We start from the raw sequence: 16,541 nt of genomic DNA on the forward strand, positions 1-16,541 counted from the left end.
TACTTTACTTTAAAAAAGACAGGTACTCTTGATGCTCCAACTTTTTATGGGTGTTTCTACTACTCTACTATACCACAACAACCCCAGGACTAGCCTGTGTCACAACATTGGGGACAGAGACAGTGGCATCCCTCCATTGTTTGTAGTGCCATCTCTGTCTTTCTCTCTCGCTTTCTCTCTTCCTCTTTCTCTGAGTCTGACTTCAAGCTAAAGAGAGAGTTAGGAATCAATATCCATCATCAGCAGCTGCTCTCTCTCTCTCTCTCTCTCTCTCTCTCTCTCTCTCTCTCTCTCTCTCTCTCTCTCTCTCTCTCGCTCTCTCGCTCTTTCGCTCTCTCTCTCTGCACACCTCTTCCTGCCATCCCTCTTGTGTAAGGTCCTTCAGCACCATACAAGTTTCCTTCCTCTTTTTATCGCACTCCTCTCTTCCGGAGGATCTGATGCAGTGCTATATAATTTCCCTCTGTGGTGTCATGGCTTTTTATATGGGTTGACAGTTCATGTAAACTCTTCATTCTGCTGACACTATCAGCTCTACACCCCTGTGGTCAAGATTGGTTGAAACGTTGCCAATAATTCTGATGACAATACTGTTCAAGTTGAATTGCTGTAAGCTCTTTTGAATCACTGTATACCTTTCAACTGGGATAGTGTCAGGTCTACAGTGTATTCAGAAAGTATTCAGACCCCTTGACTTTTTCCACATTTTGTTACGTTACAGCCGTATTCTAAAATGGATTAAATAAATAAAAATCCAGGGCCTCCCGAGTGGCGCAGTGGTCTAAGGCACTGCATCACAGTGCTAGCTGTGCCACTAGTTCCTGGTTTGAGTCCAGGCTCTGTCGCAGCCGGCCGCGACCGGGAGACCCATGGGGCGGCGCACAATTGGCCCAGCGTCTTCCAGGGTAGGGGAAGGTTTGGCCGGCAGGGATGATCTTGTCCCATTGCGCACTAGCGACTCCTGTGGCGGGCCGGGCGCAGTGCACGCTGACACGGTCGCCAGGTGTACGGGGTTTCCTCTGACACATTGGTGCGGCTGGCTTCCGGGTTAAGCGGGCATTGCGTCAAGAAGCAGTGGGGCTCGGTTGGGTTGTGATTCGGAGGACGCACGGCTCTCGACCTTAGTCTCTCCCGAGTCCGTACGGGAGTTGCAGCGATGGGACAAGACTGTAACTACCAATTGAATACCATGAAATTTGGGGAGAAAAAGGGGTAAAAAAAAAAATTTTCCTCAGCAATCTACACACAATACCCCATAATGACAAAGCGAAAACAGGCTTTTAGAAATTTAAAACAGAAATACCTTATTTACATAGGTATTCAGACACTTTGCTATGAGACTCGAAATTGAGCTCAGGTGGATCCACTTAAAGACTCTCAGACCATGAGAAACAAGATTCTCTGGTCTGATGAAACCAAGATTAAACTCTTTGGCCTGAATGCCAAGCGTCACGTCTGGAGGAATCCTGGCACCATCCCTACGGAGAAGCATGGTGGTGGCAGCATCATGCTGTGGGGATTTCTTTCAGCGGCAGGGACTGGGAAACTAGTCAGGATCGAGGCAAAGATGAACGGAGCAAAGTACAGAGAAATCCTTGATGAAAACCTGCTCCAGAGCGCTCAGGACCTCAGACTGGGGGGAAGGTTCACCTTCCAACAGGACAACGACCCTAAGCACACAGCCAAGACAATGCAGGAGTGGCTTCGGGACAAGTCTTTGAATGTCCTTGAGTGGCCCAGCCAGAGCCCAGACTTGAACCCGATCGAACATCTCTGGAGAGACCTGAAAATAGCTGTGCAGCAATGCTTCCCATCCAACCTGACAGAGCTTGAGAGGATCAGCAAAGAGGAATGGGAGAAACTCCTCAAATACAGGTGTGCCAAGCTTGTAGCGTCATACCCAAGAAGACTCAAGGCTGTAATCTCTACCAAAGGTGCTTCAACAAAGTATTGAGTAAAGGGTCTGAATACTCATGTAAATGTGATATTTCCGTTTTTTATTTGTAACAAATTTGATTTTTTTTCTATAAAACATGTTTTTGCTTTGTCATTATGGGGTATTGAGTGTAGATTGATGAGGGGGAAAAACAATTTAATCAATCTTAGAATAAGGCTGTAATAAATAAAACTGGAGATAGACTGGTTCACCACTCAGAGGAGAGGAGAGGAGAGGAGAGGAGAGGAGAGGAGAGGAGAGGAGAGGAGAGGAGAGGAGAGGAGAGGAGAGGAGAGGAGAGGAGAGGAGAGGAGAGGAGAGGAGAGGAGAGGAGAGGAGAGGATGAGATGAAGAGGAGGGGAAGGAGAGGGAGAGGAGAGGAGAGGAGGGGAAAGAAGGAGAGGAGATGAGAGGAGAGGGGGAGGAGAGGAGAGGAGGGGAAAGGAGGAGAGGAGATGAGAGGAGAGGGGGAGGAGAGGAGGGGAAGGAGAGGGAGAGGAGAGGAGAGGAGGGGAAAGGAGGAGAGGAGATGAGAGGAGAGGGGGAGGAGAGGAGGGGAAGGAGAGGGAGAGGAGAGAAGAGGAGGGGAAAGGAGGAGAGGAGATGAGAGGAGGGGGGAGGAGAGGAGGGGAAGGAGAGGGAGAGGAGAGGAGAGGAGGGGAAAGGAAGAGAGGAGATGAGAGGGGGAGAAGAGGAAACACACCAACGTGGACAGACAGAGCAGAGAACCCACCAACTTAACCCACCCCACAGGAATTTACACCCCGCTGTCATAACCAGCACCAAGTCACGAAACACATATGCAGACATATGTGTGTACGCTCACTGTCTGAGAGAGAGAGATAAAGACAGAGAGAAAGAGAGAGAGAAATGCACTCTATAGCATTGACATGTACATGAAGAATCATCAATCCCCGTTCCACAAATGCAAATATTGCATAAGTGGGTTTTCTGACTTGTAGACCTGAAGTTCTGAGTTCTACGAAAGTTCTATTGGTACCTGCAGATTGTAATTATGCTACTGGCACTGACCCTGCATATTTTTATTTTATTTATATTATTCCCTTACCTTGATATTAAATACTGCATTGTTGGGAAAGATTTCACTGTACTGTTTTACACCTGTTGTATCCTGCAAAATAAATGTTGAAACTTCCAGACAAGGTGGGCAGCCCACACCAGAGTAGAGCAGGAAGGCAGGCAGCAGGTGGGACTGGTAACTGCTTGTGTCCTCAGAGCCCTGGAGTTTCAGTCTGAGGCAGGCAGAGAGCAAAGCGCACAGCACACTCCTTCAAACCAGTCTTTCTACTTTACAACACCTCATAAAGAGCCTTTTGATTTCTGGGCCTGATGGAGCCAGCCAAGCCCACAGCCAACAACTAACATTAGGCACAGAGTAACCCCCTTTCCTTTCCTGCACCACACCACCTGACCAGCCTGTCAAACCACACAGGACTTCAAACAGCCATACTACCCACCACCAACAGCGACCCCCTTCAAGCCCCTGAGCCTGCCCAAAGAAGGGGCCTTCAAATGGTCCCAGACACTCTGACCTAAGGAAGAGTGGGCCGAAGAGAAGACAACTAACAGAAGTGGGCATTTTCCAAAAGGAACGTCCCAAAATCAATCAGATGTAATAATGTAGTGTAAAAGGCTATTCTGAAGGCAGATCCTGGAGGAAGCAGACAGATGAGTGCACGTCCAAATGTGCAGATAATCTCCCCCTGCATCCTGTGGTGAGCACCAGCCGACTGTTTATCTGGCCACTAGCACCATGAAAGAGAGTAGTCTTCTTCAGTAGCTGCTGCCTACAGTAACCCAGAGTTGGCAGAGGCACAGGCACAGGCCTCAGCTATTACTCAGACAGACTGACAGTGTTTGGAAGAAATCAAATATTATTTGAACCCATGTCTGTGTGGTTGTGAGGACAGGAGACATTCGTCTCCAGCCAGTTTTTTGATCCCTGGGCCGTCATTTGTCCTCCTAGCCTTCCTCTCACCATCTGTCGTACTACCTCTCACCTGTCTGTCTGTCTGTCTGTCTGTCTGTCTGTCTGTCTGTCTGTCTCGGGCACTGCAGCTAGCGCTACTGCAGCTCATTCCATTGCTATTGCTTCCTCCCCTCAACAATAGAAACCTGAAAAGTAGAAGTAGCCCACTGTGGCAGGACGTGAGGGAAAAGAGGACAATAACAGTACTACTCTCGACTCCACAACTCCCTACTACCTTTCAGAACCCCTGTCCTGTTTGGGGTAGATCACACTTTAACATTAGCCTGGTCCCAGATGTTTTTGTGCTGTCTTGCCATCTCCTAAGGTCACTGTCAACCTATAGGAGTTGGGCTTTACAGCACAAACACATCTGGACCAAGGCTACTCTAACAGCTCAGCTTACATTACAATTACATTTTGGACATTGAGCAGACGCTCGTACCCAGAGCGACTCTTTACACTCTGCTTAGTCTAGATTTTCAGTACATATGTAAATTTTTCCTCTCTGTATGACTAAAACTGCTGCTCTCAAAGACAGAGAGAGACACCTGTCAACATGATTTGTGTTTGAGAGAGAGTGGTAGCAATCCGTGGGTTTTGGTACTGAGAATAAGGGTGCATCCTAAGTAGTGAGACTCAACCTAGGTAGTGTTTTGACTTTCCCCTGCATGCAGTTAGCCTGACAGATCCTGGCACCAGTCACTTCAGATGGCAAAACACAGTCTGAGAAACTTCTGCTTTGAGCAACAGAAAATAGAGAAATGATGTGTTTGTGTAAGTGTGGCTCATACTTTTCACTTTTGCTTGGCAACCAACTGACTAAGGGAATGGGTTGCCCAACGTTCACTATGGGTGGGAAAACTCAGACAATGACTCTATATGATGACAGAGCTGAGAACACCCACTCCTTCTGCTGAGGTCCACTGGTTGAAAGTCAAATAAGTCCCCTTTGATATAGCCAGGTCTCAGTTCTGTTTGTGCTGTATAGCCAGTGATAAGACCATAGGACATGAGTTGGCAAAACAGCACAAAACAGATCTGGGACCAGGCTACCTTAAGTAACACCAGTGAGTCACCTTGAGAGGAAGAGCTGCCCCATTAACAAGTTTAACCACAATAGCATTTTATTTTGAACCAACACAGCTTTCTAAAATAGAGCGTAAATCCGGTTCACAACTCTAAAGAGAAAGCTAGCTGTCTGATAACCACTTGTTGACAAGCTGACTACAGCACTACAGCACACTTCCATTCAAAAATATGGATTTTATAGTAGAGGACTGAGAGGATTGAGCCACGTCATGTGAAGTGTGTGTGTGTGTGTGTGTGTGTGTGTGTGTGTGTAGGGGGGGGGGGGGGGCTTCAAACTGACTGATGTTGGCTTCAAACAGACAGACAGAGTTCCTAGGGGCCCGCAGAGACTGGGCCGTGGTACTGGGCCAAGGCACACACACAGATACACACACCAGCACACACATACGCAGTTCTAAAAGGCACACCTTTTAATGCAGATACGCATGACAACACATGGCCGTTCTTCATCAGTGATCATACTTCCAAAACACACACACCGCAGAGATGGCAGAGTGGCTATATGGCACAGTACCTGGCAGAGTGGCTATATGGCACAGTACCTGGCAGAGTGGCTATATGACACAGTACCTGGCAGAGTGGCTATATGGCACAGTACCTGGCAGAGTGGCTATATGACACAGTACCTGGCAGAGTGGCTATATGACACAGTACCTGGCAGAGTGGCTATATGGCACAGTACCTGGCAGAGTGGCTATATGGCACAGTACCTGGCAGAGTGGCTATATGGCACAGTACCTGGCAGAGTGGCTATATGGCACAGTACCTGGCAGAGTGGCTATATGGCACAGTACCTGGCAGAGTGGCTATATGGCACAGTACCTGGCAGAGTGGCTATATGGCACAGTACCTGGCAGAGTGGCTATATGGCACAGTACCTGGCAGAGTGGCTATATGGCACAGTACCTGGCAGAGTGGCTATATGGCACAGTACCTGGCAGAGTGGCTATATGGCACAGTACCTGGCAGAGTGGCTATATGGCACAGTACCTGGCAGAGTGGCTATATGGCACAGTACCTGGCAGAGTGGCTATATGGCACAGTACCTGGCAGAGTGGCTATATGGCACAGTACCTGGCAGAGTGGCTATATGGCACAGTACCTGGCAGAGTGGCTATATGGCACAGTACCTGGCATAGTGGCTATATGGCACAGTACCTGGCAGAGTGGCTATATGGCACAGTACCTGGCAGAGTGGCTATATGGCACAGTACCTGGCATAGTGGCTATATGGCACAGTACCTGGCAGAGTGGCTATATGGAACAGTATCTGGGGTGCCCCTCCCCAGTCCAGCCCCAGCCCAACCAAAGCCCCAGTCACTCTCCAACACTCCGCTGAGATAATGTGAATAAATACAAACCACTAGCGCTCCATGCTAAACACTGTCTGTCTGCTGCGTAAACACAACCCATTCACACCAAGTGGACTCTCCCTCTCCCTCCATCTCCCCTCCATCTCTCTTCATCCCCATGTCTGGCCTGAGCCTCTCATAACAGTGGGCCCTAGCAACGGTGGAGCCAAACCGTCAGTCAATAACACGCTGGTAACAGAACCTCTCCCTTCACACTGAGCTCACACATGGTTCCAGACGGACACACACACACACACACATAGTTGCACGCAAGCACACACACCAGCCCGGAAGCCCATTGCCCACGCCTCAGCAGAGTGGGGAAAAGTGCCTCGCAGGCAAACCCTGCTAACAGTAAACAAGCACAATGCCAACATGGATGGGTGGTAGCGAGAGACACTTCCTTTGTGCCCACCGACCAACCATACTGTTTGTGAAAGCATTTTGAGGACCACAATGGAAATAAGTCCTTGACTTTCCTTAGCACCACATTGGTTTGCAAACCATTAAATCTAAGCTCTTTGAAAGCCCTCTCCTTCCTTCCATCCACATACTGTATGAACCATGGGCTGGGTCCCAAATGGCAGCCTATTACCTATTCCCTATATAATGCACCACTATCACATAAATAGTGCACAATGTAGGGAATATGGTGCCATTTGGGACCATATTCCCTGTCGGTTCAGACTATGTGGGTAGGAGACTATGGGACCCAAACTTTTTAATTAACTTGAGGTTGGGGTTAAGGTTAGCTGTGTAACTTGAGGTGGGAGCTACCATTGTGCTCCTGTGGCTGACAGACATAATCACTGCTCTGGTTCATAAACAACATCTATATAAAAGCACAGATTTCAACCCACATGGACAGGAGGAGAAAGCCTGGTCCCATATCTGTTTGTGCTACTGCATTGTCATCTCTGATGGTCATTTTGGCGCGACAATGACCCATAGGAGTTGGTGAGACAGCACAAACAGATCTGGGACCAGGTTGGGAAGAGGAGGATAACCTAGCTCAGCAACAACAACACCCATAAAAGCACTAATTTCAACCGAAATGGATGGGAAAAGATAGCTGGTATCAGCTGTCTTCCATGTTTGGCTTGACAATGACCATAGAAGTTAGCAAGACAGCACAAACAGGAAACAGGCTATCTATCCCTTTCGCATCCATGTGGGTTGAAATCCGTGCTTTTGTAGTTTATGTACCAGATTGTGTAGAGTGTAGTGACTATGTATAAATAGAAAGCTAGCCAGTGCATGTGAGGTGACTGTGGCCCATCCAGGCTATGGTGATTAGACTGACAGACAGATCTGTACTATTTACAGTTTCCAGTATGGAAGGGCTATAAGCTGTCAGGACAGCGTGGAACTGGATTCCAGCAAGCCACTGTGTAATCTAGCCTTGGCACGTCCTGCCTAACCTAACCCTGTCTGTCTCTGGGTCTGACACAGCAGTCCCAGTGCCAGTGGTTTTGGGCTACGGGCACACAGACACAAGTAAGCGATTACACACACACGCACGTACGTACGCATGCACACCACCGACACGCGCACACAGGTAGATTTACACCTTCTCATTCGCACCCAAATCCAACACCCACACACAGCCAGACAGACAGGCCTTACAAGAACTTCTAACCAGCAATGACTCCGCGTTGTGTGTTCTTTTAGCCTGTACTTCCTATTAAAAGTACTATTCCTGCACTGATCTAATAGAAGTCTATTAGAAGTATATGAAGGATCGGGGCTAGGGGCCTAGATGTCTATGTGGCACACAATGTCTGTTTGAAATTCTAAGACAAAGGAAGGTTTTTCTTTTCCCTCGGTCGTATCAATTACGGTGCAATGACCTCGTGTCAGCTGACTACTTAAGCCTTTTAACTTGTACACATCCATTTGACATAATCTTGATGGGATCAACAGGGTTTGTATTACAGCACTGACTAGTCCACATTCCAGCTGCTGCCCTTCCATGCAATGTTCCCCTCACCCCACCCCAAGTCTCTCTCTCACACACATACACACACACAGAGAGAGGCAGGTTCGTACACACGCGAACGTACACATGCACGCACACACACACGCGCACACACACACACCATCGCTCCTAACCATCCCTCCTAACCAACCAACCAACTATCTATTTACAGTCCTGCCCCCTCAGGCATTCTAATCTTTTAATTGGATCTTTTGTAATTATAATGAAATAACTGCAGAGTTCCATTAGCAAGAGAGAATGATCTGCAGTTCCATTAGGACAGAGAATGATCTGAACTGCTCGGTGTGACAGTGGTCACAGGAACCACTTAGCAGTCTGTGGCTGCGTCTCAAATGGCACCCTATTTCCTATATAGTCCGTATGGGCCCTGGTCAAAAGCAGTGCACTATATAGGGACTAGGGTGCCATTTGGGGCACATCCTGTCTTTTCCTCCCAGCTAGATAGTTATAGGGCCTGTTTAAATTAGCTCATCAATTCACATTGAACAGTACATTAAGGGAAAACAAAGAGGTTTGTGTGTGTGTGTGTGTGTGTGTGTGTGTATGTGTGTATGTGTGTGTGTGTGTGTGTGTGTGTGTGTGTGTGTGTGTGTGTGTGTGTGTGTGTGTGTGTGTGTGTGATTGATTGATTGCTAGAGAGTTATCTGTTATTATCTTATAAAATGATTGTGGCTATATCTACAGTACAATGACGAGAGGGAATCGAAACAATCAACATGTGACCAGTTAGACTGTAGATCTGACCCTATTGGTTATAAAAAAAGAAGACACCTTTCTAATAAAACCCTATTACATTTATTACAGCTAAATTGCTTGATCCTTCTATGTACAAGAACATATTAGTAAAGCAAAAGGCAGAAAATCATTATTGCATAATCCTTTGGCATCTCGTAGAAAGTTGCCTAATTTAGCTCGTATTGACGTCTGAATACATTATTGTTATTATGTCTCCATCATGATCGTTTTCCTGTCCATAAAATTCGAGAAATTGCATCATCCTTCAAAGCACAGTAACATAGAAAGTGAAGAAACAGCAGATAAACCTTTCTTCATACCGTCAAATATCATCTAGTATGGCAGTAGAGTCATTTCAAAATCATTACACCATTTTCCTTTCCATGTAGCTCTGACGTACTACTACCAGCCACATGACACCTGAAGAGCAGTAGGCTACACAATAACAGCCATTGGAAAGGCTCTTCTCTCCTCCTTCTCAAAATGCAGACAAGGACACCAAACATGTTGTGGATCTGACATTGGCCAGCCCATAGCCTCTCTGTAACCTCTGACATTGGACAGAAGAGAAGAAGGGGTCTCCAACCACTAGATAGAAAACAGAAAAGCTGATCATGACCACACACTAAAAGTCCCCTTGATTCTAACCAGATTATACTAAACTAATTATAATAATGTAACTCCACAATGAATCACCATGTTTGGATTGCGTATAGAGAAAAAATATGAGTTGTGGGAAAAAAGATTTGATGAAAAAATATGTTCAAACCTTTATTAAGAAGAAACACAGCGAATATCTAGGACAAATGTAAAAAATAGTGTCACACTTTAAACAGCTCACTGGGAAAAGTCATGAATGTTGTTGATGTTATGAAAGTAGAGCTGAGTAGAGCACTCATAGCTGAGTGTCTTTACTTTGGAGAGTTTAGCTCTTTAGCTCGCTGCTAGCTCCCTTCTGTGTCCCAAATGACACCCTATTCCCTTCATAGTGCACTACTATTGATCAGGGCCCATATGCCATAGTAGTGCACTATATAGGGAATAGGGTGCCATTTGAGACAGTCACTGTGCTCTGCAGCTGGCCAGGCCTAATGAGAGAGAGATCAGACTCAAACATCAATTCATCTGCCTCATTGAAGAGGACAATGAGGGGCAACTGGTTCAGTAAGGAGAGCTATTATGGCTGCTGCTCGTGTAGGATGGGGCCGCCTTGTTTACTACGGTTATTGGGCACAGAGGGACAGAAACAGTACACAGCACACACACATGGACGCACGAATAGACACACACACACACATGCACAGCAACGCCGACCGACCGACTAATCGTTCTGCTCACAACCCGGCCTCTCTCTCTCTCTCGTTCACTCTCTCACTCTCTCTAAACTCTCTCTCTTTGATTTCCTGGAACAGAAAAACAAAAATAAAATGCATTTGGGACCTGACTGGCTACTTTTTAAATGTGTGTGTGGGGGGTCAGAGTGAAAGACTAGTGAGGTCTCTGATTGGCTAAATAAACACATCTCCTCTTGTTATCATGAGAGCTCCCTGGCTGGCTGTAGAAGAGAGAAAATGAGATGAGATGAGAGGGGAGGAGAGAAGAGAAGAGAAGAGAAGAGAAGAGAAGAGAAGAGAAGAGAAGAGAAGAGAAGAGAAGAGAAGAGAAGAGAAGAGAAGAGAAGAGAAGAGAAGAGAAGAGAAGAGAAGAGAAGAGAAGAGAAGAGAAGAGAAGAGAAGAAAAAAAAGAGAAGAGCAGAACAGAAGAGAGGAGAGGAGAGGAGAACAGGAAAGAAAGAAGAAAGCAAAGAGAGGAGAGGAGAAGAGAGGAGAGACTGGCTGGCTGGTCTGCATGGAGTCCCCCTAGGCCTCCCCTGGCCTGACAGAGCATCTGTCTTCATTAAAGAGAGCCCAGTGTGCATGACAGTCACTGAAACGCTGGTGTCTTCACGAGTAATGAAGACAGATGACTGCCCCCAAGAACCCGTAAAAAGGAATAAAAAAGCAGAAGGTTGAACAAATAAAATCAGAAAAAGCAATACTTAGTGAGAATCCAACACAGCAGTTTTTCAAAAAACTAAGCGGAAGGGCTACATAGAAGCAAACATGATGTTGTTTGTGTGCAACAATTGAACTAGCTAGTCTGTTTGTAGTTTGACGGTGTGTTGCGTTTTTCTTCTTAGTTGTATCACTTGTGGCTTGCTCCCTACAAGACAATATCACACCCCCACGCCTTCTTTTCCACACTCCCTTTCTGCCAGCCACATAGGCCCCCTGGACACCTATGGAAATGGACCTCAGTTTTGTCTGTCCGAGACAGGCCTGTTGTTAATAGAGCCAGATGAGTGTCTGAAATCTGGGGCGGAGGGAAGGAGGGAGCGAGGGAGGAAAAATGAAAACTCTGGCAGAGAAAAAGACAGCGAGAAAATACCCTTTGGCTCTTCTGAAGCCTAGCAACATTCCAAGTTACTAATTTATTCATCAATTTATCCATTGAATAATTCATCTACTTATTAATTTAAAGCCATTTAGCTCCAGAGAAATATCCTTACCCAAAAGCATTAACAGCAACAATACTTCCTACTAAAAATACAGGGAGCAAAGAAATGTTTTTAGAATAAAACTTTTTATCTTCTTATAAAAACATACTACTTTCACAACCATTGTTGTTTCCACATGTCAAGCTCAAGCTGTCACAGAGGTGATTGTGAAGAGAACAAGAAATGTACAGTAATCTGCATGGCTGACATTATGTCCTTAGTGTCAGGTTTCTCACTCTGTCCCTCTCTCTTTCCCTCTCACTCGTTCATCTGTACTTTCTTACTTTGTATACACAGCCAACCCCACAAAGTCAGAACTCAGGCATTATGAACCTGAACCTGTAGTTTAGCATAACAGCCTCTCAGAAATCAAACAAACACACCTAGACAGACACAGAGACTAGCATATCATAGCATAGCATTAGCTTGCTGTTCCAGTTAGGTGAGCTGCCCCCAACAGGCTCTGGGGGGTGAAGAGGGTGAGGAGGGTGAGTGCAGGGCAGAGAGAGGGGGCGGAGGGCCAAGTCCCAGTCTCGTCCTGTCCACACACAGCTCTGTGATATGGTGGGCTCTAGACCCTCTAGCCTTGACAGTCAGCCCCCTAGCAGAGCAGTCCTGCCTGGGGTGAACAACAAGCCCAGCGGCACACACTGAGTCCAGCATCCAGCTAGCTCAGCGGGAGAGCGTGACACAGGACATGCAAACAGGATGCCATTGACTTACATTGAATGCTGGCGCTGCCGGTCCAGGCGAAGGGGTCCAGCCCCGCGAAGAAGGGGCTCGCCTTCCGCAGCATGCACGTACCCCGGCTGGTGACATCATAAAGCTGGCGTGGGCCCATCCCCAGAGCTTCCATACAGTCAAACATGGTCCCTCCTTTTTACTGTGGCAGTACCCCTTCCCTAGTCCCTACCTCCTGAGAACACACAGATAAACCCTGATGCTCTTCCTTCCCCCTGGAGTAGCTAGGTCACCTCACCGTAGTACAACAACAACAACAACAGCAGCAGCGAAGGTCCCGGTTCAAACCCCTCCTGTAGCTCTGATGTGTTGCTGCCTCCTGCTATCTTTCCCCTTCTCTCTCTCTCTCTCTCTCTCTCATCTGTTCTCTCCTTTCCTGCTGGAACTTCTGTTTCTGTTCCCCCTTTCCCTTCCCCTTGTCTGGAATGCAGGGCTGGTTCCCGCCTGGCTGTGGCTGCTCCTCTGAGCTCTGTGTTGCTCTATCGTCTCCCCCTGCCCTAGGGCAAGCTGCTCCCTGTCTGCTGTAACAGACCTAAATAACAGCTCCCTCTCTTTCACACAGCTCTCTCTCTCTCTCTCTCTCTCTCTCTCTCTCTCTCTCACTGCTGTGTCCCAGACATACACAGCACAGCGGAGTGAACCAACTGCCTCAGCCTGAGAGCGAGAGGGGGTGGAGAGCGAGAAAGAGAGAGGATCCAGAGGGAGGGGGTGGAGAGAGAGAGCTAGAGCGAGAGAGTGTGAGAGAGAGAGAGAGAGAGAGAGCTAGAGCGAGAGAGTGTGAGAGAGAGAGAGAGAGAGAGAGAGAGAGAGAGAGAGAGAGAGAGAGAGAGAGAGAGAGAGAGAGAGAGGAGGAGGGACGGGGAGGAGGAGGGGGCCAGAGCCCTTTGCTACTAGGTTGGGACTGATTTGGTTAGAGGACAAAACTTTATTCCATTCTTCTCTCTCCACTCCTCTCTTTTTGTCCACGGCTTTCTTTTGTGTTTCATATTTCAGCCTGAACGCAAACAAACACAACCTCTCTCCTCCTCTGCCCTATTCAGATCCTTCTCCCCCACTTGGTTCTCTCCATTCGTCTTTACACTGCACCTCCCCCATTTCCCCTGCAGTCAATATGAGTCCCCTCCCTCCCTCCCTGAGCCCCCGTCTCTAATCATAACCATATTAAAGTCTTGGCAGGCAGAAAGACAGGCAGACACAGAGAAAAATAGAGGGAGAGAGAGAGAGGGAGAGAAAGAGGGAGGGAGGGAGAGAGAGAACTGTGCTAAACCCAGATGCCAGGCTAAATCCCTCCCTTTTGTCTGTCTGTTCCAGGATGGGCAAGGGTGTTCTCTTTTCTCTCTCTCTCTCTCTCCCTCTTTCCCCCTCTCTGTCCTTCTCTCCCTTCCCCTCTCTCTCTCTCTCTTTCTGTCTCTCCTTCCCCTTTTTCTCATTCTTTCAGTCTTTCTGTTTTCTCTCTCTCCTCCTCCTCTCTCTCTCTGGCAGTGCTTTAACTGTGATGAATGAGAGCTTGCGTGGCTCAATCCCTCAGTGCATTAAGTCAGATAAATACCCTCAATACACACACACACACACACACACTGTGAGATTGGCAGTAAACATACTCCTCTCAAACTCATCTGACAAATATTTAACTGGAGCTAACTAGAGACTCAGGAAAATAAGAGAGAACAATGAATATAAACAGGGAAAATAATGGCAACACTTTCTATAAAAAAAGATTGGGGGTCAAGTGTACTGAGGCTTTTGTTAAATGTACTTTAAATAAATTGTGATTTGATTTGATTATAATGCTTTATTAGTTAGTGTCATAACACATTTTATTTGTATTATAAAGCATTATAAAGGACATTATACAGCTGTATATGTGTGTCCTTAGTACAAAATACTAATAAAGTATTTCTATAAAAGGTTTCTAATAGAAGATGTGTCATGTCAACCTGACACAACTGAAAGGTAATTACACCATCAGACAAAGACACACAAGTCATGCCTCACATTCTAAACCACCAGTCAACATTCCTAAAGCATGAAACCCACCGAGAAGCTCACTGCAGATAGACTGCCTATAGGTACTTATCACAGTGGGAGGCCGTTCTCTTGCTAGAACAAAAGCGGTACCTGCTGCATGCCGACCCAGTAACGACAAACCTGCCGTTTCTACTTGTAGAATCGCAATGCTCATCAGTGGCCAACAACTTGACTTTGAGCAAATCAGAGAGCATGAACAAAAAGGAAAAAAGAGGGCATTTTCTCCACGGTTAAATGTCATGAGCCATGGGATGGTACACTACATTGACAAAAGTATGTGGACACCTGCTCGTCGAACATCTCATTCCAAAATCATGGGCATTAATATGGAGTTGGTCGCCCCCTGCTGCTATAACAACCCCCACTCTTCTGGGAAGACTTTCCACTAGACGTTGGAACATTGCTGTGGAGACTTGCTTCCATTCAGCCACAAGAGCATTAGTGAGGTCGGGCACTGATGTTGGGCGATTAGGCCTGGCTCGCAGTCGGCATTCCAATTCATCCCAAAGGTGTTCGATGGGGTTGAGGTCAGGGCTCTGTGCAGGCCAGTCAAGTTCCCCTTCCACACCGATCTCGACAAACCATTTCTGTATTGTCCTCACTTTGTGCACAGGGTCATTGTCATGCTGAAACAGGAAAGGGCCTTCCCCAAACTGTTGCCACAAAGTTGGAAGCACAGAATCGTCTAGAATGTCATTGTATGCTGTAGCGTTAAGATTTCCCTTCACTGGAACTAAGGGGCCTAGCCCGAACCATGAAAAACAGCCCCAGACCATTATTCCTCCTTCACCAAACTTTACAGTTGGCACTATGCATTGGGGCAGGTAGCGTTCTCCTGGCATCCGCCAAACCCAGATTTGTCCGTCGGACTGCCAGATGGTGTAGCGTGATTCATCACTCCAGAGAACGCGTTTCCACTGCTTCAGAGTCCAATGGCGGCGAGCTTTACACCTCTCCAGCCGACGCTTGGCATTGTGCATGGTAATCTTAGGCTTCTGTGCGGCTGCTCGGCCATGGAAACCAATTTCATGAAGCTCCCGACGAACAGTTCTGATGCTGACGTTGCTTCCAGAGGCAGTTTGGAACTCAGTAGTGAGTGTCGCAACCGAGGACAGACGATACGTGCTTCAGCACTCGGCAGTCCCATTCTGTGAGCTTGTGTGGCCTAACACTTTGCGGATGAGCCTTTGTTGCTCCTAGATGTTTCCACTTCACAATTACAACACTTACAGTTGACCGGGGCAGCTCTAGCAGGCAGAAGTTTGACGAACTGACTTTTTGGAAAGGTGGCATCCTATGACGGTGCCACGTTGAAAGTCACTAAGCTCTTCAGTAAGGTAATTATACTGCCAATGTTTGTCTATGGAGATTGCATGGCTTTGTGCTTGATTTTACACACCCGTCAGCAACGGGTGTGGCTGAAATAGCCGAAACCACTAATTTGAAGGGGTGTCCTCATACTTTTGTATATATAGTGTATGTTGTGCTAACTAGCGAATATGCTAACGTTAGCTAGCTAGCTAAACATGTGGCTATGGGCTGGCACTGGCAGTATGGGATTATGGAGAGTGAATTAAATGGTTTCTTCTTCATCTTGCAAGGTAGCTATCTAGCTGTGGCCATCTAGATAGTATCAACGAGGGCTTTCTACAAAATAGCAACATTAGCGCAACGAACTAACATTGGAATCTTTAGACCATAAACTAAGGCTAAGCAACATATACAGACATGCATTGCCAAACAACGCTACTGCCACCTTCTGGTTTGGAGTATTTTAACAAGACTGAGTGGCTGATGACTTCAAGGTCTTTGCTGTGTGAACACAAAAGAGATTGACTGTCGGCAGGCAAACATTTGACAATCCTACCGGTGTGTCTGAGCTATTAGAGTTTCATCTTCCCTTCAACTCACTATAGCTTTCCATATAGCTTTCAAAGAAACCCTGCAACCCTGCTCTACAGACAGAATGATTTACATTCAGGCTGTGTCTCAAATGAGGGGTCAAAAGTAGTGCACTATATACTGTAGGCAATAGGGTGCCATTTGGGACACAGATCGCAGTTGTAAATGAGAACTTGTTCTCAACTGGCTTACCTGGTTAAATAAAGGTAAAAGAAAAGAATTTAAAAAAGACA

The 16,541-nt window shown here is 46.8% G+C and overlaps 1 protein-coding gene across 4 annotated transcripts in view; it reads right to left on the reverse strand.

Annotated features, from left to right (window-relative positions):
* LOC311150174 (retinoic acid receptor gamma-A-like) overlaps positions 1–16,541 on the reverse strand; it is an 82,518-nt gene that overhangs the window by 11,229 nt on the left and 54,748 nt on the right. Inside the window, exon 1 of one of the 4 annotated variants that reach the window (XM_084187505.1) lies at positions 12,361–13,000. The exons of 2 other annotated variants lie outside the window; for them this stretch is intronic. In XM_084187505.1, coding sequence (XP_084043631.1) covers positions 12,361–12,505 — 145 coding nt within the window. In that variant the 5' untranslated portion in view covers positions 12,506–13,000. Of the gene's footprint in view, positions 1–12,360; positions 13,001–16,541 lie in introns of those variants that run through there. One more of the 4 variants, XM_084187504.1, reaches the window with a different exon arrangement.

This window comes from Coregonus lavaretus (assembly GCF_964263955.1).
Source record: "Coregonus lavaretus genome assembly, chromosome: 22".
NCBI classification, from domain to species: Eukaryota; Metazoa; Chordata; class Actinopteri; order Salmoniformes; family Salmonidae; genus Coregonus; species Coregonus lavaretus.